This window comes from Pristis pectinata, chromosome 1 (genome assembly GCF_009764475.1).
Source record: "Pristis pectinata isolate sPriPec2 chromosome 1, sPriPec2.1.pri, whole genome shotgun sequence".
In the NCBI taxonomy this organism is placed as follows: Eukaryota; Metazoa; Chordata; class Chondrichthyes; order Rhinopristiformes; family Pristidae; genus Pristis; species Pristis pectinata.
The window spans coordinates 87,887,873-87,915,499 of record NC_067405.1 but is presented as its reverse complement, the minus strand read 5'-3'; the positions used below and the strand labels follow the sequence as shown (position 1 = coordinate 87,915,499).

Here is a 27,627-nt window from a genome sequence, read left to right as displayed (position 1 = left end):
TCTGACACTGGGCATCATCTGTTCCTCTAGCCAAAGCAGATTGCGAATGTCACTGGTGTGAGGCGGGTGTGGTGAGATTAGAGTGATCGAAAGTGCACACCCCAAAGTGTGGCCCTTACAGTGGCCACCACAAACTGCCCCCCCAAAAGGGTGCTTATGTGCTGTTTAACTTGCCTCACTGTGGAGTCACGGAGGTCGGGAAAATTCCTGCGGAGGTACAAGCCGCTGATAGCCACCACCCCTAACACCTTCCTGTAACCATTCCCTGCTTGTGAGAGCAGTGAATCAACAGGTTATTCCACAGAAAGCACATCAAAATGTGGCCCTGTCCTGATCCCTCACAAAACTTCTGACCTGAGTTACTAAACAGGTCCTTAATCGTCACCCTACACCATCAGCCCTTTCTCAGAGACAAGTGCAGTGGCCTCCCTCATGCCCTAGTGAGAATGGGGATGAACCTCATTGCTTTAGCACGCATTCACAGGCTGAATTATTATGGTTGTGTTGAGATTTATTTAAAATGGAAAACCCAACCCCCCAGAGCTTGAGTCCTGAATAAAAGTTAGCAGAAGGATGTGCCTCATATTTGGCTGTGGGCAATTCTTCACTGGTGCTACTCTGATTCATTCACGTCACACTGAATTTTACCACAACACTTGATTCCTAAGCTGGTTCTTTCAAACGCTGTGCTGTCATCACAAGGCTTCCTCGATGAATAATTCAGTGCATTCCCGTCCATCATTTCTCCGCGTTTCAAACAGTGCTCCATTTGGCAAGCGGCCTCAGCCTCAGTATCAGCAGGTGAGGATCAACATTCCCCGATCCAGGCGATCAGAATAGTAGTACAGTGGGCAAACGTTGATCAGATCCCACATTACTCAGGGCTTGGCTTGAGGTAGCACTGACAGGTCCCCACCAGAGCAGTGGCCGATGGAGCTACGAACTCTGATAGGCTGAAGTCCAGGGTCTGTACCCTCGCTCAGCAAACTGCTTCGGTCATCTTTACCTGGGGAACAGAGGCAGGGGAAGAAGTTAATCAAGTGCCTAGTTATCGGAATTGCAGCCCATCACTACTATCACTGCCACAATATTGGAAGAGCTGCCCTAATGGCACTGAGTAGCTTTAAGTCCTTCAAAAACAGAAAATGACCAGGCTAAATTCACACTCCATATCAGGAAGCAGTTCTCAGAAGGAATACTGCAGATGGTTGTAGATTTCACATTAAACAAATGATAGAGAGGCGCTGGAAGAGACAATAAGGTGTACCAGGGAATGAATGGACACCAATGAGGTTTGGTATGTAGTGACTGGATGTCACTGAGGTTTGGTGCATGGTGATTGGAGTTCACTGAAGTTTGGTATGTGGTGATTGGATTCCACTGAGGCTAGGTGCATGGTGATTGGATTCCACTTAGGTTTGGTGTGTGGTGATTGGATTCCACTAAGGTTTGGTGTGCAGTGATTGGATTCTGCTGAGGTTTGGTGCATGGTTATTGGACTCACTGAGGTTTTGTGCATGGTGATTGAACTCACATTGAGGTTTGGTGTCTGGTGACTAGACTCTCCCTGAAGGTTGGTGTGTGATGATTGGACTCCCATTTAGGTTTTGTGTGTGGTGATTGGATTCTATTGAGGTTTGGCATGTGATTCTTATTTCCCATTGAGGTTTGGTGTGTGATGATTGGACTCCACTTAGTTTTGGTGTGGGGATGATCGGACTCCATTGAGGTTGACGTGGTAAATGGACTCCCATTGAGGTTGGTGTGTGTTGATTGAAGTCTACTGAGGTTTGGTGCATGGAGGGGTAGATGGAATTCCTTTTACATTTGGGAATCAGTTCCATTGTTTTGTTGATGTGACACCATTTTATGCATATGCATTGCATCTTGTTTACATTCCCATGTTATCTGGTGTCAGGATATGACCAAATCGCCCCATCAAATGTAAACCTATTCTGTATGATTCAGCGAAAGTCTGGAAATTGCCAGTTCTCTTGTGACTGAATCTAAATCATTGTGCAGTTGTTGCATAATTATTTAATGACTGGTCTTCAAGAATGTGAACGTTAATTTTCAGTCAATCCCCTATCCGTGCTCTGAATTAATCAAATGTTTACTTTTAAAGCTATTCATAGTTTTAAAAGTCAATTAACACAGGGCCTCAAATCGCATTTGCCACCAATGTTAAAAGCATGACCTCATTTTTGGCATTCCCCCAAAGTCTATTTAAACTTTGCTGCAAAACAGGAACTCAGAACATTAACAGTGACAAGCACTCAATCTGGTGAAGAAACAGGAACCCTGTGTATCTAACTCATTAACCCTTGCCCTGCCAGAGAAATAGGAATTGTAAGCAGTTACAGTACATACTGAGGAACCACCCCCCTCCCCTCCACCGCCACCCCATCATGATGAATTAACTTGAACTCTATACAGTTAGTGTATGAATAAAGGGAGATGGATTGGGGTCAGTATCTGTTCTAACTACAGAAAAGTAATGGCAATGGAAATAAAGGACAATAATAATATTAACATTGAATAGCATTCAACAGGGTGAGCAGTTTCAAGTTCCTGAGCATCAACATCTCGGATGATCTATCCTGGGCCCAACACATTGATGCAATCAAGAAGAAGGCAACCAGTGGCTCTACTAGGTTAGGAGTTTGAGGAGATTTGGTATATCACCAAAGACAAATTTCTGTGGATGTGCAGTGGAAAGCATTCTGACTGGTTGCATCACAGCCTGGTATGGTGGATCCAATGCAAGGATTGCAAGAAGCTGCAGAGGGTTGTAGACTCAGCCACCTCCATCACAGGCACAACCCTCCCCACCATCGAGGACATATTCAAGAGCTGATGCCTCAAGAAGGCGGCATCCATCACTAAGGACCCTCACCAGCTGGGACATGCCCTCTTCATGTTACTACCATCGGGGAGGAGGTACAGGAGCCTGAAGACCCGCACTCAACGATTTAGGAACAGCTTCTTCCCCTCCGCCATCAGATTGCTGAATGGTCCATGAACCCATGACCACTACCTAGTTATTCCTTTTCCTTTGTTTCCACTATTTATTTATTTTTGTAATTTTATATTAATTTTTAATCTTTGCACTATACTGCTGCCACAAAACAACAAATTTCACATCATCCAAGTCAGTGGTAATAAATCTGATTCTGAATCAAAACCCACGCGGATTGAGACAGAAGACTGGACACAATTTACCAGATTATTTGTATTTTATATAGACCACCTAATAATGGAAAGAAACGCGTTGCCAAACTTATAAGTAAAATCAATGGCTTAGGAATTGAAAGTGCTTGAAATATTCAGCAAGCCAGGCATCGATCTGTGGAGAGAGAAACAGACTTAATGCTTCAGAGCAATGAACTTTCATAAAGGGTCATTGACCTGAAACATTAACTCTATTCATCTCTCCACAGATGCTGCCTAACCTGTTTAGCGTTTCCCGCATCTTCTGTTTTTATTTCAGATTTCCAGCCTCTGTGATTTTCATTCAGGTCTAGAAGTTGTTCTGTGCTTTAAACTCGTGATGCTAAAGCTAAGTTTCATGCTATTTATACCCTGGCTATGTATGCCTATGACAGTAAACTTGAACTTGTTGATCAAGATAGGTTTGGTGTTTGGGCCTTCCATTGCCAATTCTCTGAAAGCTGAAACAAAACTGGCCTCCCACGTAAACTGCTCAGTAAATACCCAATGGCAAATAGGTACCTTATTTTGTCTTCGCAAAATAATTTATAGGGCAAAGACAAAAACAAAAGCAGCAGATTGTAAACAAGTTAGTATTGAGGGAGAGAAAACAAGGGAAGATAATCTGGTAACAACATTGACAAAGATAGAACACCAATGGAAAATATTTGAAATGAATCAAACTTCAAGAGAAATACATTCTTCTAAAAGACAAGGACAATCTGATTAATAAGAAAACACCAGGAACATAATAGAGGGTAAAAGTGAAACTGAAGGTATGTGTGGATACAAAATAAGAGAATGACAAAAGCAAATACAATGTGGTTGAGTAAGAACTAAAACAGGAAAGAGGAACTATGAAATTACCAAAGACTATAGAAGGAGATCACAAAACTACAGAAATAATAAAAGAAGAATCAAAATTTGTATTGGAAACAGTAGAAAATAAATTTCTGAATATGTTCCCTTACTATTTACCCAGTCACAAGGCAGTCACAAGAGAAGAGAACAAGAATGATATAAAGATGAATAAGACAAAAAGGGAGGAAATAACAGATAAACCAAATCAATCAAGTTCAGGGTGATAAGAGCCCTGAACCAAATGAACTGCATGCATGAAAATTAAAAGTAGTAATAAACTATTCTATGCCAGAGGAATGGTGGACAGCTAACTGCAATAGTGAAAATGGGTGATACCACAAGTCCAGGAGACGATAACCCAGTTGGCTGAATATCTGTGATAGGAAAGATAATGAAACCTATCAAACACATTTAAACCAAAATTATAATAATGCCTCAGCATAGATTTCGAAAGGAAAGATCATGCTTGACCAATCATATTAATATCTTCAAAGCAACAGAAAATAGAGTAGATCATATATCTTGGAATTTTCAAAAGGCTTTTGATAAAGTACACATATTGCACGTATGAAGGTCAGTTTGTGCTTTTCCTTGACCACTCTCATTGTTGTCCTACACCGGGAGCTAAGTGATTCAGCAGGGATTAATAGCCTTAGTTTTTGTCAGCTCCTTTAGCTGAACTCCAAGTAGTTACCCAGAGCAAAGATAACACAGTAAGAGCTCCCAGTCTGATATTCCTGCACCTGAAAATCTCTAGATAGTTTGGCATTGTTGTCATGGGCAGACGAGTTTCAAAGATATTGTTTAAACTTTCTGGTATCCAACATTTGCCTTAATTATAAGATAAGATATCTTTATTAGTCACATGTACATCGAAACACACAGTGAAATGCATCTTTTGCCTAGAGTGTCCTGGGGGCAGCCCGCAAGTGTCGCCACGCTTCTGGCGCCAACATAGCATCCCCACAACTTCCTAAACCACATGTCTTTGGAATGTAGGAGGAAACCAGAGCACCCGGAGGAAACCCATGCAGACACAGGGAGAACGTACAAACTCCTTACAGACGGTGTCTGGAATTGAACCCGGGTTCCTGGCGCTGTAATAGCTTTGCTCTAACCGCTGCACTACCGTTTATGCTGTGAATGAGGGGAAGATGACTGATATCTTCTGTCAAGATACAGGACAAAAAAGGGTGACATTGTTCACAGCCAACATTTATTGTTCATCCACGATTGCCTTTGAAAAGTTGCTTGTGTAGGTGATCCCACATTGCTTCTGGGGAGGATGTAGACCCAGTGATGAAAGGACAGATGATATATTCCCAAGTCAGGATACGACTTGGAGGACAACCTGTGATGTTATGTACATGCTTCATTTACCCTTCTTGGTGGTAGGGATCACCAGTTTGGGACGCTGCCAGATTAGCCTGAGTATTTTGTAGATGTTATACATCTAGCCACTGTGCACTGGTGGTACAGAGAATGGATGTTTAGAGTGGTGGACGATGAGCCAATCAAAAAGGCTGCCTTGTCCTGGAAGGTGTTGCCCTTCTCAATAGATGCTGGCACTGCACTCATCCAAGTTGAGTGTATTTCATTATTCTCCAGATTTGTGCTTTGTACATGATGGAAAGGCCTTGGGGTGTCAGGAGGTGAGTCACTCTCTGCAGGATACACAGCCTCTAACCTGCTCTTGTAACCATGATATTTCTATGAATGGTCCATTGAATTTTTGGTTCGTGGTAACCCCCTCCCCCACTCTCCAGGATACTAATAGTGGGGACTCGGTGATGGTAATGTCAAGGGTGGGTGGTTGGACTCTCTCTTGTTGGAGATGGCCATTGCCTGGCACTTCTGTGGCACAAATGTTGCTTCATGCTTGTCAGGCCATGCTTGAACATTGTCCAGATCTTGCTGCATGCAGGTATGGGCTGCTTCATTTGCTGAGGAGCTGCAAATGAAATTGAACATCATGTAACCGTCAGCAAGCATCCCTACTTCTGACCTTATGATGGAAAGAAGGAATGAAGCAGCTGAAGGTGGTTGAGCCTCAGACACCACCCTGAGGAACTCCTTCAGTCTGTCCCAGAAATGGGATGATTGACTGGTTGCATCACCGCCTGGTATGGAGGCTCCAATGTGCAGGGTCGCAAGAGGCTGCAGAGGGTTGTAGACTTAGCTAGCTCCTCCATGGATAGAACCCTTCCTGCCATGGAGGACATCTTCAAGAGGTGCTGCCTCAAGAAGGAGGCATCCATCATTAAGGACCCTCACCATCCAGGATATGCCTCCTCACGTTACTACCATCAGGGAGGAGGTACAGGAGCCTGAAGACCCACACTCACCATTTTAGGAACAGCTTTTTCTCCTCCGCCATCAGATTTCTGAATGGTCCATGATTCCTCTTTTGCACTATTTATTTATTTTTGTGACTTATAGTAATTTTATGTCTTTGCACTATGCTGCTGCCACAAAACAACACATTTCACAACATATGTCAGTGATAATAAACCCGATTCTGATCTCCAACAACACAGCCATCTTCCTTTGTGCAAGGTATGGCTCCAACCTCTGGTGTGCTTTCCCACTGCTGCCCACTGACTTCAGTTTTACCAGGGCACCTTGAATCCACATTTGGTCAGATGTCAAGGGCAGTTACTCTCACCTCACCTCCGGAATCCACCCCTCTAATCCATGTTTGGACAAAGGCTGTGGTGAGGTCTGGAGCTTAGTGGTTCCGGCGAAACCCAAACTGGGCGTCGGCAGGCAGGTTTTCGTAAGTGCTGCTTGATAGCACTATCACTGGCATCTTCCTGATTGGGCGCTGATTAACCAGATTGGATTTGTCCTGTTCTTTTTTGTGTGAACAGGACATACCTGGGCAGCTTTCAGCATTGTCAGGTAGATGTTGGTGTTGTAAATGGACTGGAATGACTTGGCTGGAGGTGCAGCTAGTTCTGCAGCACGGGTTGTGCAGCTTTTCATACTTAAGACTGAGACAACCAATGTCTTTCTGGCTAGAGAAACCCCTAAGCCTGGGAGTGCACTCTCTGTGGAGAGTGATTTGGAGATCTGCTCCTGTTACTGAGTTCTATAAGGGCACTCGGTATTGCAGTGTCAGCTGTGATGCACTATCCGCAAATGAGTCAGCAAGACAGAAAGCCGTGTTTTCAAAAGGCATGAGCATTAATTTCGGCTGACCCTTCTGTCCACCACTTCCGTACTGTAGGGAGGTGCCGTCTTTCAAATGGAAGCAACAGACCATAGAACAGTGGAGCACAGGAACAGGCCCTTCAGCCCACCAGGTCTGCGCCAACCATGAACCCAATCTCATCTAATCACATCTGCCTGCACATGGTCCGTATCCCTCCATTCCCTGCCTGCTCAGGGTCTGCTTAAATGCCTCTTAAACATTGTCATCATTATCTGCTTCTATCACCTCCCCGGCAGCAAGTTCCAGACACCTACACTCTCTGTGTACAAAAAAAGTCTTGTACATCTCCCTTAAACTTTCCCCCTCTCACCTTTAAGTTATGCCTTCTAGTATTTGACATTTCCATCCTGGGAAAAAGTCTCTGTTATCTACCCAATCTATGCCTCTCATAATTTTACATACTTCTCAGGATACAGTGGATAGCAGATAACATTGTTACATCTGAGAAGCCCTGTGCATGTTCACGTTTGTGGAAAGGAGGTATGGGGGTGGTGGGTATTTGGGGGAGAAGGTTGAGGGTGAAGAAAGGCGCTTTGGGTCCAAGGACTGACCTCAGTGCCCACAGGTTATACCAGAGGATATGAGAAGCAGGAAATTGGAGTAGTTAGGGGTTTGCTCTGATTGGTCATCCTATGATTATGTGAATATATTGGCAGTGGGCAGGATTGTGGAGCTGTACAGACTCTTTCAGTCGTACAGCAAGGAAACAGGCCTTTCGGCCCACCACGTCTGTGCCAACCATCAAGCAGCCATCAACACTAATCCCATTTTTATTCTCCTTACAGTCCCATTACCTCCCCCGAGATCCTATCACTCAAATACACAGTAGGGGCAATTTACTGTGGCCAATTAACCTAAAAATCTACACCACATTGGGATGTGGGAGGAAATCAATCCCCCGACGTGCAAACTCCACATAGACAGCACCAGAGGTCAGGATCAAAGCCGGGTTTCTGGAGCTCTGAGGCAGCAGCTCTACTAGTTACTAACTCGTGATTGTAAAGTAAAATGTAAAGGCAGCATCCAGGAATGTTATCAGATTAATTTTGACATTGGGTATCAGGAAATACTTGGTAACAGACTTTTTTTTAAAGTAGGGACAAAGGAGGATGAGGGAGAGAGGTGATGGGGGAGACAATTGAGGAGCTCAAAGCCCAGGAAGCTGACAAAACAGCCACCGAAGGTGAAAGTAGTAAAAATCAGGGGCTGACATCAGGCTAGAATGGGAAGAGTGCAGAGATTGCAGGGGATTGTAGGACAGCAAAATGTTACCAATATTGGGAAGGGCATTGGAGGGATTGAAAACCAGATGCAAGATATTAAACTGAGGCACGGCCAGATTGCCTGCCAATGTGTGTGACAGTACATACTGCTGACTCTCATCATGCAAACAATAAACAGAACAAGAAAGTGAGTGAAGCCTTGCTGAAGCTGGGCTACAGGAGAGGAGAAAGTTGGCAAGGATGAAGGCTGTCAGAGATTTGTTGACAGGGTATTTCAAAGCAGCAGTGATGCTTCCTTTGGAAATTGTTGTAACTTAAACCAGCAGATTTTTGGAGATTTGTTCAACAGGAGCCCAGATGTGTAACTAAGGCTGATTCCTCCTGGCTTCCGGTCTCCCACCCCTTGTTTACACTTCTGGAAGAAAAACTATCACGTGGCAATTTTTCAAAAGTCACTGAGCAGCACAGGCTGTAAATCCTGGAGAGCCCGCAATAACAGAGCAAACAGTTCGAGACTACATGCCCTTGTTCCCCCTCCCCCAGTCCCCTGTATACAGACCCTTCCTTTTCCATTAAGCTTCATAAACACATATTAGTCAAACTTTCTCTCCCTGATTGAGAAATTCCAACCCTCTTCATCCTCACAAATATCAGTTGGCCCTCACACAAAATATGAAGCACTGCAGAGTGAAACTTTGTGGAGCCTTTAACTCAGATTGCGTTGACTCAAGCTTTTGTTTATGGCACAGGCACTTTGAACAAAGCTCTCTTTACTTCAAACGGTTGGGTTGAGTGACAAATCATTTTTCTGTTAGCGAGATCGAGCCATTTCTCTTCAGAGATGAGCAATCAAAGCGAAACACTCAACAATGGCCTCGTGAATAAACACATGGAAGGTGCTCCATCAGTTGACCTGCTGTGCTGAGGAGTAGGAAGTGACAGAGGCTGTGACTACACCTAGCCAATGCTTGGCTGCACGCCTTGTATTCAGCCGTGTCTTCACTGGGTCAAGATCGTGGAATTTCCCAGCTGAATTTTAGCAACGTTCCAGTGAAGACAGCAATGAAACAGACATCCACTTGTGAGGTTGAAGGCTGCTCCAACAACAGTCAGGAAGCTTATCATCGGTCTGGACAGTGCAAGTCTCTTCGCTGATGTCCCTGAACTCAATACCATATCGCTGTATTGTGCATTAACTAACTTTAGTACTCTCTTCCTCCTCTGTTACCTCCAAAGTCTGGAAGATCAACTGCAGCAATATCATGGGAACACCTGGTCACACATACTGATAATATACCATCGCTTCTGACATTCAGGAAGCCTCTACCAAATGGCACTGTAGGAATACCTTCAGTCCAGGGACTGCAGCAGTGCAGGAAGACAGCACATTTCTACCATCGCCTTGGGACAACTAGGAATGGGCAAAAACGTAGAAAATATATGAAATGCAGAATTGCATTTATATAGCACCATCCACACCTGCCTCACATACAGTTCATTACTTTCAAAGTATGGTCACTGCTGTAAATCTGTGGCAGCACACAACAAACCCGTAAATGACATTAGAGGTTAAATCTGGCTTGATTGAGGGATGGATGTTGGTCAGGGCCTCATTCTTCTTCAAATAGTGTTGCAGCATCTTTAATGTCCATCTCAAAGGACAGTGAGAACCTTGATCTAATAACTCGTCAGAAAGATGGTGCCTCTGATATTACAGTATTCCTTCTTTATAGCAGTGGAATGTGAGCTGCATTATGGGCTCAAGAGTGACATTGCAAAGATCAGGAAGGCCATCAATTTTTGTATTTCAGGGTTCTTTCAGACTGGAGCAGGGTATCCCTGCAATGCAATAGCAGGGGCTATGGACACTATTCTCCTGGAGAGTGGAACGGATTGTCTTCTCCTTCAGTGGAGGGAAGCAGGCAAGTTTGTGAAGTCACTGGCTTCCTGATGGTGGAGGCTGCGGCTGACTGCATTCACATCTCATTACCGTGTGTTCCAGAAGAGCGAGGGAAGGGTTTCCATTTCCTGACTGTGCAGCTGCTCTGTGACTGTACCTCGAGCATCACAAATAGTCACTGCATGGCATCCAGGTGGCAGTCACAGTGCTTCTGATTTTTGCACCAAGTCTGCTGTGTCCTGCAACTTCCATCAAAGGAAATCTACTGGGAGGTAATCACTGACACTTTCATCACTTGGCCCTCAACTCCACTGCGAAACCCACACACACGAGAGCAGAGCACACATTTAAAGACAGCCCACGGCCTTAGTGGGATTGTTAGTGCACTGAAGCAAAGCTTCCACTGCCTCAACTGAATTGGGGGCAGCTTTGTGGTACAGGTTTCCAGATCTGTGGCCTGTTGCAGGCAGTACAACCCAGCAATCATGTGAGCTCTTGGCTTGCAATCTACTGCAGAGCACAAGATGGAGGTGTGGGAAGTGAGGTGTCCCGTTCTTTACGGGAAACATGGGAACCACTTGGAGTATTGTGTTCAGTTTTGATTGCCCTGCTATAGGAAACATGTTATTAAACTGGAAAGAGTGCAGAAAAGATTTACAAGGATGTTGCTAGGACTTGTAGGGCTGAGTTATAGGGAGAGGTTGGACAGGCTAGGACTTTATTCCTTGGAGCATAGGAGACTATGAGGTGATCTTACAGAGATGTATAAAATCATGAGGGGCATAGATAGGGTGAATGTACTCAGTCTTTTTCCCAGGGCTGGGGAATCAAAAACTAGAGGGCATAGGTTTATGGTGAGAGGGGGAAGATTTAATAGGAATTTAAGGGGCAACTTTTTTTCCACAAAGGGCTATATATATGTGCAATGAGCTGCCAGAGGAAGAGGTTGAGGCAGGTACAATAACAATTTTTAAAAGACATTTGGACAGGTATATGGATTGGAAAGATTAAGAAGGTTATGGGCCAAACGCTGGCAAATGGGACTAGCTTGGTTGGGGCATCTTGGTCAGCATGGACCAGTTGGGCCAAAGGGCCTGATTCTGCGCTGTATAATTCTATTACTCATAGGGCTGTACCTTCAATCACCACAAGCCCAATTCCTCATTCCACTTCCCAGCTTGCTCTTTCACTGTTCCTGATCATTTCAACATCATCTTCACCACGATGCCAGAACAAAAGCCCGACATTCAAAACCGTACTTGTACACCCAACCATGAAAATCACACTTGAATTTTAGCAAGGTTCCAGTGAGGACAGCAATGAAATAGACATCCACTTGCGAGGATGAAGGCTGCTCCAACAATTGGGGAGCTTATCAGTAGTCCGGACAGTGCAAATCTCTTAGCTGATGTCCCTGAGCTCAGTACCAATACACAATTACTGTATTATGCACCAAGCTAACTTATGATGAACCAGTTGGATGTCAGCAAGATCCTGTTGACCACAAACGCTGCCATCCTAACAGATCCAGGCTCCGTGAAACCACAGCCGCTCTCCTGTGCCAGCACTTCAACAACTTTTCTCAGCAGTTGAATCAGTGGGCCTGGTCTTTGGTGAGTGGTCTCAGCCAAGGCCTCTGTGATGGTTGCTTTAATAATATTCTCTTCACTGAGGCAGGGCAAAGCATTGCAGCCTGGCCCTGCCAGTTTATTGCAACTGGCACCAACAGTGTTCCAACTTGTTCAACAAGAGTAAATATTGCTCCATGTGTTTGACTGATGCGTTTATCAAGGTTGAACAATTTGGAGAACGTGCAAACAATGTAAATTGGTAAATTGGTTTATTATTGTCATATGTACCAAGATACAGTGAAAAACTTTGTTTTGCATGCCATTCATACAGATCATTTCATCACATCAGTGCCTTGAGGTAGTACAAGGAAAAAGCAATAACAGAACACAGAATATAGTGTTACAGTTACAGAGAAAGTGCAGTGCAGGCAACCAATAAGGTGCAAGGCCATGACGAAGTAGATTGTGAGGTCAAGAGTCCATCTTCTTGCACAAAGGGACCATTCAATAGTCTTATAGCAGCAGGATAGAAGGTGTCCTTAAACCTGATGCTATGTGGTTTCAGGCTTTTGTATCTTTTGCCCGATGGGAGGGGGGAGAAGAGAGAATGTCTGGGGTGGGAGGGGTCTTTGATTATGTTGGCTGCTTTACCGAGGCAGCGAGAAGTGTAGACAGCGTCCATGGAGGGGAGGCTGGTTTCTGTGATGTGTTCACAACTCTCTGCAATTTCTTGCGGTCTTGGGCAGAGCAGTTGCCATACCAAAGTGTGATGCATCCAGATAGGATGCTCTCTGTGGTGCGTCTTTAAAAACTGGTGCGCTGGAACACCATGGCAGGTTGTACTGTGCGGAGGCTGGAGGCATCCCTTCCAGCAGGAAGTAGTGGGCATCACCCCACCTGAGGAGCCAGTCACAACCTGAAGGCCAGTCTCTGTTCCCACTGCAGAACAAGAAGCCAGTCGACTTCACAATGCTGCAGTATACGTTGAGACTGCCACCACAGTGGTTCTAGATACCAGCATTCACAGCACCTTTCAAAGTGTATGAAGTCTAATGTATTAGGGGGGTATGCTGAGGCAGCTTCCTGAAGGAGTGCCGGGGGCTCCTTGGAGCATATACCTGCAGCTCCCCACCTTGGTGGCGCTCCACTTCTGCTCTCTCAGTGTTGGCTGCCAGGCCAGGCTGTGGTTGCAGATGGTACATCGATGCGGTCCAAAGGTATGTCCAGCACTGACCCTCAAAGCCGTCTGTAGCCTGCTCAACTGCATATCGGCCTTCCGGCAACCAAGCTGGGGTACCGTGATGGTAGGTAAATGTACACTGAACACAGCCATCTAGGGTAATTAATTACTTACAGTGGTTTGATTTGAAATGTTTTTCTTCATGTTAGTTTTTATATTTGCATTAGTGGCCAGGCTAGCACATCAAGATGATTTCCAAAACTATTTCCAGCCCTTGCTGTGCCACAGTGGGCATACCTGTCAAGAGGTGTTAAGAGATGCAGGTTGGCTTTCCAGGATGCTGGACACCCACAGTACTGGCCTACAGCCACTCAGGCTGCAATCAAAGTGTTTAGCAAGCAATACGAGGATGACTGCGTTGACAGCAACAAGTGCACCATGATCCCCGTGTCTGTTTTTGAGAGCTATCAAATTCAGCCCCAGGCTATCCATGTTTGGGAGAGTGAGGGAGAGAGAGAGAGGGAGAGAGGGAGAGGGATTGATTGATCAAAAGGTTTGCCTACAGGGTCCTACTGTCTGGGTGCTACAGGTGCAAATTTGGTGTAGTCCAAGTTGGACAGCCAGATGAGGAAGGCGTGCCACGCTCCTGTCCTCTGGAACTATGCAAAGCGAGCAGATCATGACATCATTCAGTGTGTAGTGCTGACTTAATGCTTGGGCTCCCCATGAGAACCTCAATGATGCAGCAAATGCCATATGTTTAACATTCACAGAGGATCAAGTATTTAAGCAGCAGGAAGAAATCACTAAGTCCCACACACAGCTGCTTGACTTATTGGGATTGTCAACTGTTGTTTAGTTTCTGGTTGATTTCTATGGAGTGTTGGCACCATGCATCATGGGAAGCTTCAATCCATACAAAGCCATGTGCTTACCCTGCCTGCTATACTTTGGCAAGTGAGGATCTCAGTCTACAATGGGCAGCAAGCTGCAAGATACAGCAAATACTTCCAGTTCCAAGGTGGAAGGAGCTTGACTCATGAAGATTCGTGCCTGCTGTGATGTTGACACCAGTGATAATGTAGTCATATTAGGTGGTAGACTTTAGAGAGGACAAATTTACTGAAGCTTGTCCATAGAAGACAGAGGGTAGTGGTGGAAGGGTGTTATCCTGGCTAAAGATCCGTGACAGTGGTTCCGCAGGGATCAGTGCTGGGACCTCTGCTGCTTGTGAGATATATATATATATACACACACACACACACACACACACACACACACACACACACACACACACACACATATATATATAAAAAATAAATGACAGATGAAAATGTAGATGGGTGGGTTAGTAAGTTTGCAGATGCCACAAAGACTTGTGGAGTTGTGGACACTGAAGAAGGTTGTCAAAGGATACAGCAGAATATAGATCACTTACAGATATAGACGAAGAAATGGTAGATGGAGTTTAATCCAGCCAAGTGTGAGGTGTTGCACTTGGAAGGTCAAATGTACACTGTTAATGGCAAGACCCTTAATAGCATTAATATACAGAGGGATCTTGGGGTCCAAGTCCACAGCTCACTGAAAGTGGCCACTCAAGTAGATAGGGTGGTAAAGATGGCATAAGGCATTCATTGGTCAGGGCAATGAGTGTAAGAACAAGGAATTCATATTGGAGCTATATAAAACTTTGGTTCGGCCACATTTGGAGTATTGTGTGCAGTTTTGGTCACCCCATTATATGAAGGATGTGGAGGCTTTGGAAAGAGTACAGAAAAGGTTTACCACAATGCTGCTTGGATTACAGGGTATGAGCTATAAGGAGAAGTTGGACAAACATGGGTTGTTTTCTCTGGAGTGTTGGAGGCTGAGGGAAGACCTGATAGGGTTATTAAATTATGAGGGGCATAGATAGGGTAGTCAGTCTGAATCTTTTTTCCCAGGGTAGAAATGTTAAACACTAGAGGGCATGTATTTAAGGTGACTAAGAATACTGTGGGCAGCTAGGGAAGAAATTGCAGGAGCTCTGGCTGAGATACTTGCATCATCATTAGCCAGGGGTCAGGTGCCGGTAGACTGGACGATTGTGAATGTTGTGCCTTTATTTAAGAAGGGTGGCAAAGAAAAACCTGGGAATTATAGGCCAGTAAGTCTAACATCTGTGGTAGGTAAGTTATTGGAGAGGATTTTGAAGGATAAGATATACGTGCATCTGGAAAGACAGGAGTTGATTAGGGGTAGTCAGAATGGCTTTGTGCATGGGAGATCATGTCTTACAAACTTGATTGAGTTTTTTGATGAGGTGACCGAGAAAGTTGATGAGGGCTGGGCAGTAGACGTGGTTCATATGGACTTCAGTAAGGCCTTTGATAAGATTCCACATGATAGGCTGCTCTGGAAGGTTAGATTGCATGGAATCCAGGGATAGCTGGCTAATTGGATGCACAATTGGCTTGATGATAGAAAGCAGATGGTGACGATGGAAAGTTGTTTGTCGGACTCGAGGCCCGTGATAGTGGTGTGCCTCAGGGGTCGGTGCTGGGCCCATTGTTGTTTGTTATCTTTATCAACAATTTGGACGAGAATATACAAGGCATGGCTAGTAAGTTTGCAGATGACACTAAAATAGGTGGTATAGTGGACAATGAAGGTTTTCAAAAATTACAGGGGGATCTTGATCAGCTGAGTAAGTGAGCTGAGGAATGGCAAATGGTGTTTAATTCGGATAAGTGCGAGGTGTTCCATTTTGGAAAGTCAAATCCTGGTAGGACTTTCACAGGGCCCTGGGGAGTGTTGGAGAACAGAGGGACCTTGGAGTACAAGTATATGGTTCATTGAAAGTGAAGTCACAGGTAGACAGGGTGGTGAAGGCGGCTTTTGGCATGCTGACCTTCATGAATCAGGACATTGAATATAATGTCCTGAGGTCATGTTGTGGTTGTATAGGATGCTGGTGAGGCTGCACTTGGAGTATTGTGTTCAGTTTCGGTCACCCTGCTATATGAAAGATGCTAGTAAACTAGAAAGAGTGCGGAAAAGATTTACAAGGATGCTGCCAGGACTTGAGGGACTGAGTTATGGGAAGAGGTTGGACAGGCTAGGACTTTATTCCTTAGAGCATAGGATACTGAGAGGTGATCTTATAGAGGTGTATAAAATCATGAGTGGCATAGATAGGGTGAATGCACTCAGTCTATTTCCCAGAGTTGGAGTATCAAGGACTAGAGGGCATAGGTTTAAGGTGAGAGAGGAAAGATTTAAGAGGAACATGAGGGGCAACCTTTTTATACAAAGGGTGGGATCTATGTAGAATGAGCTGCCACAGGAAGTGGTTGAGGCAGGTACAATAACAACTTTTAAAAGATGGTTGGACAGGTACATGGATTGGAAAGGTTTAGACGGTTATGGGCCAAACACTGGCAAATGGGACTAGCTTGGATGGGGCATCTTGGTCGGCATGGACCAGTTGGGCTGAAGGGTCTGTATCTGTGCTGTATGACTCTATGGGAGGGGGAAAGTTTAAAGGAGATGTGTGGGGCAAGTTTTTTTAGACAGGGAGTGCTGGGTGCCTGGAACAGGATGCCAGGGGTAGTAGTGGAAGCAGATACAATATTGGTGTTTAAGAGGCACTTGGAGATTTAGTTTAATTTGGTATTGTGTTTGGTGCAGACATCGTGGGCCGAAGGGCCTGTTCCTATGCTGTACTGTTCCGTGTTCCATGTTCTAGATATCTCACACATCACTTCCCAATGAGTTTCAGGACACCCTGGAATGGGTTCCTCCTCTCCTCCTCCCTCTTGCAATCCAGTCATAAGGAAATGGCTATCAAAACACCCATGACTAAGAGGGCTTGTGTAGAAGTCCAGTTGGTTAAAAGCCCTTCAGCTCTGCAATGTTACTCCCTGTACACTTCTGAGCTTGAAATAAAATGCACCAAGCATTTGTAGAATGGCAGCAACAATGAGAAAACAACCAACATGGAGCCTGGTTAATAAGTGTTCCTTTTAAATATATGCTGGTGGGAGGTCCTTGCTGCTGCTGGATGCATCTCCATCTGTGTGAGGTTTAGAGTGGGTGGCAGTTGGAACATTGAGCTCCACAAGCTGGAGTTGTAACAGCATTGCACACTGATTGCTATTGAGTCACACAGCATGGAAACAGGCCCTTCGGCCCAACTCGTCTATGCTGACCAAGATGCCCATCCATGCTAGTCCCATTTGTCCACGTTTGGCCCACATCCCTCTAAACCTTTCTTATCCATGTACCTGCCCCAGTGTCTTTTAAACATTGATATTGTACCTGCCTCAACCACTTCCTCAGTCACCACGTACCTGTCCAAATGTCTTTTAAACCACCACCCTCTGTGTGAAGAAGTTGTCACTCATGTCCCTTTTAAACCTTTCCCCTCTCACCTTAAGCCTATGCCCTCTAGTTTTTGATTCCCTTTCCCTGCGAAAAACACTGTGTGCATTCATCCTATCTATGCCCCTCATAATTTCTATAAGGTCACCCCTCAGTCTCCTACGCTCCAATGAATAAGGACAAATTCTAACTCAGGTCCTCGAGTCTTGGCAACATTCTCATGTCTTCTTTGCACTCCTTCCAGCTTAATGACGTCTTTCCTATAACAGGGTGACCAAATCTGTACACAATACACCAGGTGTGGCCTCACCAACATCTTGTACAACTGCAACGAAACGTCCCAATTCCTGTACTTAGTGCCCTGACTGATGAAGGCCAGCGTGCCAAATGCCTTCTTCACCACCCTGTCTACCTGTGACGCCACTTTCAGGGACCTATGTACTTGTACTCCATGGTCCCTCTGTTCTACAACACTCCCCAGGTCCCGACCATTCACCGTGAATGAGTCTTGTCACATTCGTGCCCAGTCTACATTCTTTCAGTGAGCATTAGCTGAATGTGTGCTAATGCCTTCATTGGCATGCTGCCTGGTGCATATCACAACAATATGCACGCATCAGATGGTATTTTGGATCCCTGTGAACAGAAATTAGATTTCACCCACTTTTGGTGCACCAAGCAGGCAATATATTTCGCCAAATCGAGTGTCACCAAGAAATTTCTAAACTTGGGAATGCTATGGGTTAAGAAATTTCCTGATAAGTGGGACTTCCAGAAAAAACGGGCATAAGCAATTCAAAATATGCACAAAATGTTTTTATTGTGCGACTTATAGTAAAGTACAGGAACAGGCCCTTCGGCCCACGACGTTGTGCCGAACTAATTAAACTAGTAATTAAATACCTAACTAAACTAATCCCTTCTGCCTACACAATGTCCATATTCCTCCATTCTCTGCATATTCATGTACTTATCTAACAGCCTCTTGAATGTCTTTATCATATTTGCCTCCACTACCACCCCTGGCAGCACATTCCAGGCACCCACTACATGCCCCACCCATCTCCTTTGAATTTACCCCCTCTCACCTTAAATGCATGCCCTCTAGTAGTAGACATTTCAACCCTGGGAGAAAGATACCATCTGTCCACTCCATCTATGCCTCTCATAAACTTATAACCTTCTGTCAGGTCTCCCCTCAGCCTCCGCTGCTCCAGAGAAAACAACCCAAGTTTGTCCAACCTCTCCTCATAGCACATGCCCTTTAATCCAGGCAGCATCCTGGTAAACCTCTTCTGCACTAATGCATAAAAGCGGGCACAAATAGCATTTTACCAATATAATTTCAAGGCAATAGTGCTCCCAAAAAATGTGAGTTACTGATTTTAATTTTTATTGCTTCTCTGTCCGATTCACAAATGCTCTCGCTTTCTCAGGTGACCACCATGTTAAGACAGTTTGATTAATGGAAATTCGTCATTACTGAATTCAAAATTACTACCAAAAAATCCGGGATATGGAATAAAGATTTAGGTGAAAGGAAAAAGTAAATGAATAAACACAGTTTATTTTTTTCAACTCACATTTCTTGACCTATGCACAGAAGATGTGGGTTTGCATTATGGACGGTTTTCTAGAAACCCTCCTGTATTGCGGGGGGTTGCCTGTACACACTTGCCCTCTCAGCAGTTGATGCTCTTCCTTCCTTGCCTCCACCCCTGCCTCCCTTTCTTTCTCACTCTCTCTGCTTCATTTACTCTGTTTCTCTCTCTCCCTTTCAAAACCTCCAGTTGATGGGGCACTTTCCTTATTTCAGGATTTCTGGTCTGTCGCTGGTCCCATGGGATCAGTTTGCTCTGAAAACAACAAAGTAGATTGAGGGACAGCTGCTGCAGAGCAGTGCCCGAAGCATCATCCCAAGGGGCCATACGAGGAAAAGTAAAGGTCCTGAACTTTATGTGTGAACGAAGTCTGAGGCTGTTGATTTGTTGACTCCTGAAACAGCTCTTGGGCACCACGACTGACATGTAGGAAGATGGATCAGAAGATGGCACTGATCAGTAGCCTCTGATGGAATGATGCACATAATCACTGGCTCGCGTTCAGGTTTAACATGTAGAAGTAGGCTCTTCACCCTTCCAACCAGAAGCATGCAGCCTTATGCCTCGTCTTAAATAAAGTCGAGTTGGAGTACAGGAAGAAGATAGAGAGCCTAGTGACATGGTGTCATGACAACAACCATTCCCTCAGTGTCAGAAAAACAAAATAACTGGTTTGTTTTGAAGAAAGCGCGGCAGAGTACATGCCTGTTTGTATCAATGGTGCTGAAGTAGAGGTGGTTGAGAGCTTCAAGTTCCGAGGGGTAAATATCACCAATAGCTTGTTGTAGTCCAACTACATAGACACCATGGCCAAGAAAGCACACCAGTGCCTCTACTTCCTTAGAAGGATAAGGAAATTCAGCATGTTCCCATTGACCCTCATCAATTTTTATAGATGTACAATTGAAAGCATCCTATCCAGATGCATCACAGCTTGGTATGGCAACTGCTCTGCCCAAGACCGCAAGAAACTGCAGAAAGTTGTGGACACAGGTCAGCACATCACAAAAAACAGTGTCCCCTCCATGGACTCTGTCTACACTTCTCGCTGCCTCGGTAAAGCAGCCAACATAATCAAAGACCCCTCCCACCCTGGACATTCTCTCTTCTCCCCCCCCCTTCCATTGGGCAGAAGATACAAAAGCCTGAAAGCATGTACAGCTTCTATCCTGCTGTAATAAGACTCTTGAACAGCCCCCTTGTACGCTGAAGATGAACTCTTGACCTTACAATCTACCTCGTCACGGCCCTTGCACCTTATTGTCTACCTGCATTGCATTTTCTCTGTAACTGTAACTGCAACACTTCATTCTGCATTCTGTTACTGCTTTTCCCTTGTACTACCTCAAAGTACTTACGTTTTTAACATGATCTGTATGGACGGCTTGCAAAACTAAGTTTTTCACTGTACCTCGGTACATTTGACAATAATAAACCAAGACCAATAATGCTGTTTACTGTCTTCATACAGAATGGCCAGACCTGGAGGATGCAAAACTGATCCTAAACCAGGAGTCAACATCTTCCCAAGAGAGAAGATGTCAGCAAGAGGAATAAGAAATATTCTCACCTTTTAGTCCAATATTTTAATGTGGTTGTTATTAATCGTATCTATCATTCATCCTTTCTCTTATTCACTTGTGCCACAATGGAGCTTTATCTGATGAATACTAAGATTTTATTGCTTGTGAGATTAATTGTATCTGTTACTCACTTATGCAGAAGCAAATACGCTCTGACAAAGGGTGTTCTGCCCAAACTTTTAATTGTTTCCCTTTCTACAGATGCTGCTTGACTTGCTGAGTGTTTCCAACATTTCCAGTTTGTATTTTCAACCTGTCTAATTGTTGAATGAGTACAAGCTGGTGGAAAGGCAGGCAGCCAAATGGGAGAGAGAAACCAACCCCATCCCCACCCAATGCCCTGCAGTAGATCTCAGTAAAAGCAGCAGGTCGTCCCCATGTTACGACAGGGTTCCAACCCAGTGAACTGCAAAAGATGCCTGCAGCCCCACAGCAGCCGGCAAATCCATCCCTCCTGTTTCCCAAAACACTCGGTTGTATGTACAGGCTGTACATAAGTCGGGTGTTCATAACCTGGGGAGGACCTGTGCAGATTCATTCTGGAATCACAGAAGTTGCCCAGGGCGTAATGGACAAGTTCTGGACCGTGTGCAAGGATCAGGATCAGCATCAGGTCTTGGTATCAGATACAGCACATGTTGCTGCTGGAGTAAGGACACAGTCTACACTGGTGTCGGGGTAGAGCTGTTAAAGAGGTCTAAAGAGGTATTAAAGTAAAGTATTACTGGTATAAACCTGCCTGTGATGATGAGCTGGAAACATGGGTGTTGGGTCTCTACTGGTGTCTGTGTCGCCTGATGATGCTGAAGTGGGAACAGAGGTGCAGGGTCTGTATTCTACAGTTAGGAACACAGGTGTGGAGTCTGTACTGGAGCCAAGTGTTGGTCTGTGGTTTTGAGCCAGAAACACAGGCATGGAGTCTGTATTGCTCTTGAGAATAGTGCTGTCCTGCTCTATAGTACAGAGCTGGGAACATGTCACCCATGATGCCAAACTGGAAACAGAAGTGTGGGGTCTGTACTGCTCTTCAGTATGGGGCTTGGAACACAGGTGGGAGGTCTGTATTCTCTGTAGTTTGGAATTGGGAAGATATCTGTGCTGAAATCAGTATTGTTCTATAGTGATGAGTTGGGAACACAGACCTGTCCTGCTCGATAGGGTGGAGCTGGGAACTGTGGGGTCTGTATTGGGGTCAGTATTGCTGTCAGGTAAAAGATGGGAACATTGGTGCAGAGTCTGATCTGCTGTCAGTGTTGATCTAGTGTTGTGCTGGCAATAATGCACGGGGATTGGCCACAATGTGCATCATGTCAGACTGGCCAGCATGACTCATGCCGAGAGGTGGCCAGTCAAAACTCCAGAGTGGTGTGGAACAGTCATTACTACTGTTCACTCTGTTCAATCAGCCTGCGCTGAAATACACAGCCCCCTGTGGTTGAAATTGTAGGTCTATGAACTTTATTTCTTCAATCCAGAATGGTTAATAAATTTTAATAAATTTTCCAATCAGATTTCCAGCATCTTGTGACCAATGTATTTTTTACATTAAATCAAACGATGCCATCTGGAGAGTATACATAGGCTGGATTTCAAATGAATTCTTTTCCTTTGTGCAAGCATCCTCCGTGACTCATCTCCATCCCACGCAGTAAAGAAGCAGGGAGATTACATAGACAGCTTTTCCCAGCAGTGCAGGCTGTGCCACACATTCGGGAATAGCGCGGTCAACTGCTTGAGTGCTGGGATTCCTGAGGTTAGGAGCTGCGGGCATGCTACATTGGCGCCGGAAGAGTGGTGACATTTGCGAGCTGCCCCCCAGCACATTCTCAGTAACGCAACAAGACGCATTTCACCATGTGTTTTGATGAACATGTGACTAATAAATAAATAAACACACCTAACCCTCCTCCACAAGCTCGAGAAACACAGAGAAACAGCAGAAGGCCCCACGCTAAGTTCTGGTCAATGCCCTCATCTGCAGCCCTTTGTCGCCTCCCATCTATCACCTCTCAGCCTTTGCCGCTATTTCCACCCTTCCCTCCTCCATCTGCCCATCACCCCTCCTCAGGTGGATCCACCTATCACTTGCCACCTCTTCAAGTCAAGTCAAGTTTATTGTCGAGTTTATTATCATGTGCACAAGTACGGTGAGGTACAGTGCAATGAAAAACTTGCTTGCAGCAGCATCAGAGGCATGTGCTCCACCCCTTCCCCTCACCTCTTTAGCCTTTATCTCCTCTCTATCTTTCAGTTCACATGAAGGGTCTTGACCCAAAACGCCGACTGTCCATTTCCCTCCACGGATGCTGCCTGACCCACTGAGTTCCCCCAGCAGTTTGTTTCTCGTTCCCTTCTGTTTCACTTGGTGGCCAAAGCCAATGCAAGGTCAGCTTGAATTCCCACCCCTTATGAATTTTGTGGGTGTCAGAAGTATGAAGACCATCATTATGGGAAAGGAGCCTGAACAGAGTGGGTCACTGATGATCTCCGATCTCCAACATACTAATTCCAAGGTTCCCAAATGGGTGTGCATCGTGTTGCGTTATCCCGAGCTTTGATCAACTCATGATGGCTTTCATATTTCTACCACAATTCCTCCTGAAAAACTCTTGCACCGTTATTCCATCTATGTCAAGAATAAAAGGGGCAGATTTAACTGCAGTAAATATACATTATCAAATCTGATTAGACCCAGCAGTTCTCTAACTCCTTCCCAACTGCCATCTACTGGGTGAAAGTCAGCTTGGGGTGCAAACAGCCTGATGTTTCCCCAGGACCAACTTTCTCCACAAAACCCTCTCTTTGACTTCACCACAAACAACTCCAGCTGCGTCTCTGCCTACCATCTGCCCTCAGGCCCTCTTGGAGTGAATCTCATCCAGAGGATTCACCTCTCGTTCATGTCATATTTCCTGGTGTGCACATGAGAGAGAGTGAGAGAGAGAGAGACAGAGAGAGAGTGAGAGATTGAGAGAGTGTGTGAGTGAGAGAGAGAGTGTGGGAGAGAGTGAGAGATTGAGAGAGAGAGTGATTGAGAGAGAGAAAGTGTGTGTGAATGAGAGAGTGAGAGATTGAGAGAGAGAGAGATCGAGATTGAGAGAGAGAGAGGCCATTTGGCCCACAGTGTCTATGCCATCTCTCAGAACAATCTCAACAATCCCATTCCCCCCACTTATTCTCACCAGCTTGAGGCCGCCAAGTTTCCACTCTAGGCCTCCACACTCACTACTGGTACACAATATTTCCCTCTCCTCAGAGGTTCTATTGTTTCCCTTTAAATGTGCTGCCCTCACCACTCTCCTCACACCATCCTTCACCCTTCTATTTTGTAAACTGCTGTCCTTTAAACTTGCTTCCATCTCCAATGCCAGCCCACCATTTCTCTGCTACATTCTGTGTGATGGTAGTGGAGGACACTATCCCCCTCAAATGGAGCATACTATCCTCTTCCAGTGGATCCACCATCCCCCTCCAGTGGTACACACTATCCTGCTGTAGTGGAGCACACTATCTCCCTCCAGTGGACCACACCTTCTTCCTCCAGTGGAACACACCACCTGCCTCCAGTGGAGCACACTATCCCCTTCTAGTGGACCACACCTTCTTCCTCCAGTGGAACACACTATCCCCTTCCAGCGGAGCATACTATCCCCCTCCAGTGGAGCACACTATCCCCTTCCAGTGGACCACACTTTCTTCCTCCAGTGGAGCATACTATCCCCCTCCAGTGGAGCACACTATCCCCTTCCAGTGGACCACACCTTCTTCCTCCAGTGGAACACACTATCCCCTTCCAGCGGAGCATACTATCCCCCTCCAGTGGAGCACACTATCCCCTTCCAGTGGACCACACTTTCTTCCTCCAGTGGAGCATACTATCCCCCTCCAGTGGAGCACACTATCCCCTTCCAGTGGACCACACTTTCTTCCTCCAGTGGAGCATACTATCCCCCTCCAGTGGAGCACACTATCCCCTTCCAGTGGACCACACCTTCTTCCTCCAGTGGAACACACTATCCCCTTCCAGCGGAGCATACTATCCCCCTCCAGTGGAGCACACTATCCCCTTCCAGTGGACCACACCTTCTTCCTCCAGTGGCGCACACTATCCCCCTCCAGTGCCTTTCCTCTGCTGTCCAGCTAGGTGGAGCAGCTCTGTTTGCCTGCCCTCTCATCTATCAACTTTAGCATGAGCATCCACCAGAATAACATCTCTTCTGTATCTTGCACATTTTTGCCAACTTATTCCTGACCCACTCCTTCTCTTTATCCGCTTGCCGTCCATCAGCAGTATCATAAACACAGGGTAGGTTTCCACACAGATGTTGATGACCACTTCATTCTTGACCATCATCGACCTCTCTTTCCTACTTTGATGTCACTTCGTACCTCCAACACCCACTCTTGGATTTAGTGCAATTACTTCTGGCTAAACACTGAGTGGGTATAAGGCAACATGGCTTTTGCCACCCCTGTCCCACCCCCATCACAATATCTACTCTCAAGCCATCATTTCCACTCATTTCCCGACCAGTCCCAGGCTCAATCTGACCTTTAGCTGGCTAAGCAGCCAACTGGCTATAGGATGAGTCTTTGGCCTTGTAGTCCCTCACAAGGACTACCTATATCTTTACCATCATCTCGGCCAATATGTCACTGAAGCTCTGTAGATCAGTGTCCTTGTCACTTCTAGCTTTGATTACCAGCCTGCCTATTTTCTACCTATCTAGCATCTTTAACTCACCTAAAACAATGCCGTCTTCATCTTTATTCCCTACCTTGTCCTGCTCAACCATTATCCCTGCCCTCAGTGATCTACATTGGAGTCCAATCAGCTAATGCATTATATTTGAAAATCTCAACTTTGTCATCCTCTCCACCTCTGTAACCTACTTTCTCTACAATCCTTCCTCAAAATTGTTGCTCCTCTGACTCTGTCCATTTGCATACCAAGCCTTCTGCCCACGTCCCGCTGACACCCTACACCTAACTAGATCCCATGCTGTAGAAGCCCTTCCTGAATTTCTGCGAACAAAGGGCCAGGAGTAGGACAATCAGCTCCTGGAGTGTTTTCTGTCATTCAGTGAGATGGTGCATCTTAACTCCCATCAGTGGTTGTGATAGTGAATAATTGTGAGCAATTTTGGGCCCCTTATCTAAGGAAAGATGTGCTTGCTCTTGAGATGGTCCACAGGAGGTTCACAAGAATGATCTTAGGAATGAAAGGCTTGACATGTGAGGTGCATTTGATGTCTCTGGGCCTGTACTCGATGGAGTTCAGAAGGATGAGGGTGGATCTCATTGAAACCTACTGGATACTGAAAGGCCTAAATAGAGGGGACATAGGGAGGATGTTTCCATTAGTAGGAGAGTCTAGGAGCTGAAGGCACAGCCTCAGAATAAAGGGATGTCCCTTTAGGACTGAGATGAGGAGGAATTTCTTCAACCAGAGGGTGGTGAATCTGTGGAATTCATTGCCACAGAGGGCCATAGAGGCCAAGTCATCGGTTATATTTAAGACAGATTGATAAGTTCTTGATTGGCAAGGGGGTTAACGATTTTGGGAGAATAGGGTTGAAAAAAAATCAGCCATGATTGAATGGCGGAGTAGACTCAATGGACCGAATGGCTTAATTCTACTCCTCTATTTATGGTCTTATCTTTGGGTCTAACAGCTGCCTTGGCCCTACATCCTTATAGCAAAATTGTCACATGTTGTGTGAAAAAGTGTGTGAAGAATTTCCCTCCTGAACGAGAACGGAAATTGCTGGAAATACTCAGTAGATCTGGCTGCCTGTCCTGTTTGAGTGTTTCCAGAATTTTCATTTCTGACTTCAGACTTCCAACACCTGCAGTACTTTGCTTCTCTCCTGAACGGTCTGCTTCTGATTTTAAGTAACATCCCATCATTTGAGATTCCCTACCCCAGGAACAAGCATCTTTCTATCTACTTTACTGCATCCTTTCAAAATCATAACAAACAGAATCAAATCAATGCCCTATAATGCAGGAAATACAAGACTAGCCCATAGGATCTCTCCTCATTGATTAATCCTTGCAGAGCTGCTTGCCTGCTGATGAATCTGTAAGGCACTGCTTCCAAGATCAAGATATCTTTTCCAAAGTGTTCTTCCCAGAACTGTACACTAGTACAACACATGGCCTAAAGAGAGCTTTATATAGTTGTGGCAAAATATTTTACTGATCTCTGTATATGGACCCTCCAATTGCTTTGGCCCGCAATATTCATGGCTTTTCACCATTTCAATAATATGCAGCTCGCTCCCTTTAGATTCAGAATGGATGACCTCAGAATTAGCTGTGGTGAAATCCATCTGTTACAGTTTTGCCAACTCACTTAATCAATCAATGTCACTTTGTAATTTAACATTCCCCTCGACACAATACCACCAATTATCTGTGTTACCAGCAAGCTTGGTGCAAGGCTCTCCGTTGTATTACATGTAATTAATAAACATTGTGCATAGCTGAAAATCAATAGCACTCTTCCCACCCTATATGTTTTTGCCCTTCAATAGTTTGCCTTCAAGTTCATGAGCTGCTTCCTGTGTGGAAGTATATCAAATGTTTCCTGGAAGCCCACATAGACAATTTATGTCTTTAGTTAGTTCCACAAAGAATTTGAGTTGGATTCATTAAACATGACCTGCTCTCAACAATTCCACATTGGCTTGCTCTACTCACCTTAAATTTCTCAAAGAGCTCAGTCAATCCGTCTTTAATTATATTCTCCATTGACTTTCCCATAATAGCAGCTCTATAATATTCTGGTTTCTGTATCACAACTTTCTCTACTGCTTTCTTTTAGGACACTCCTCAAAACCTCCTTGACTTAGGAACTGGTTAGCCCTACGAATCTGACGGCATCAAATTCTGTTTGATTACATCATAGTGAAAT

The 27,627-nt window shown here is 45.1% G+C and overlaps 1 protein-coding gene across 4 annotated transcripts in view; it reads right to left on the bottom strand.

Moving 5' to 3' along the window:
* Nucleotides 1-205: 205 nt before the first annotated feature.
* The window catches only part of rad51b (RAD51 paralog B), a 435,778-nt gene continuing 408,356 nt past the window's right edge, over nt 206-27,627 (bottom strand). For all 4 annotated transcript variants that reach the window (XM_052029616.1, XM_052029633.1, XM_052029630.1 and 1 more), the window contains one exon: nt 206-1,006. In XM_052029616.1, the coding sequence (XP_051885576.1) occupies nt 879-1,006 (128 nt within the window). In that variant the 3' untranslated portion in view covers nt 206-878. The remainder of the gene's footprint in view (nt 1,007-27,627) is intronic.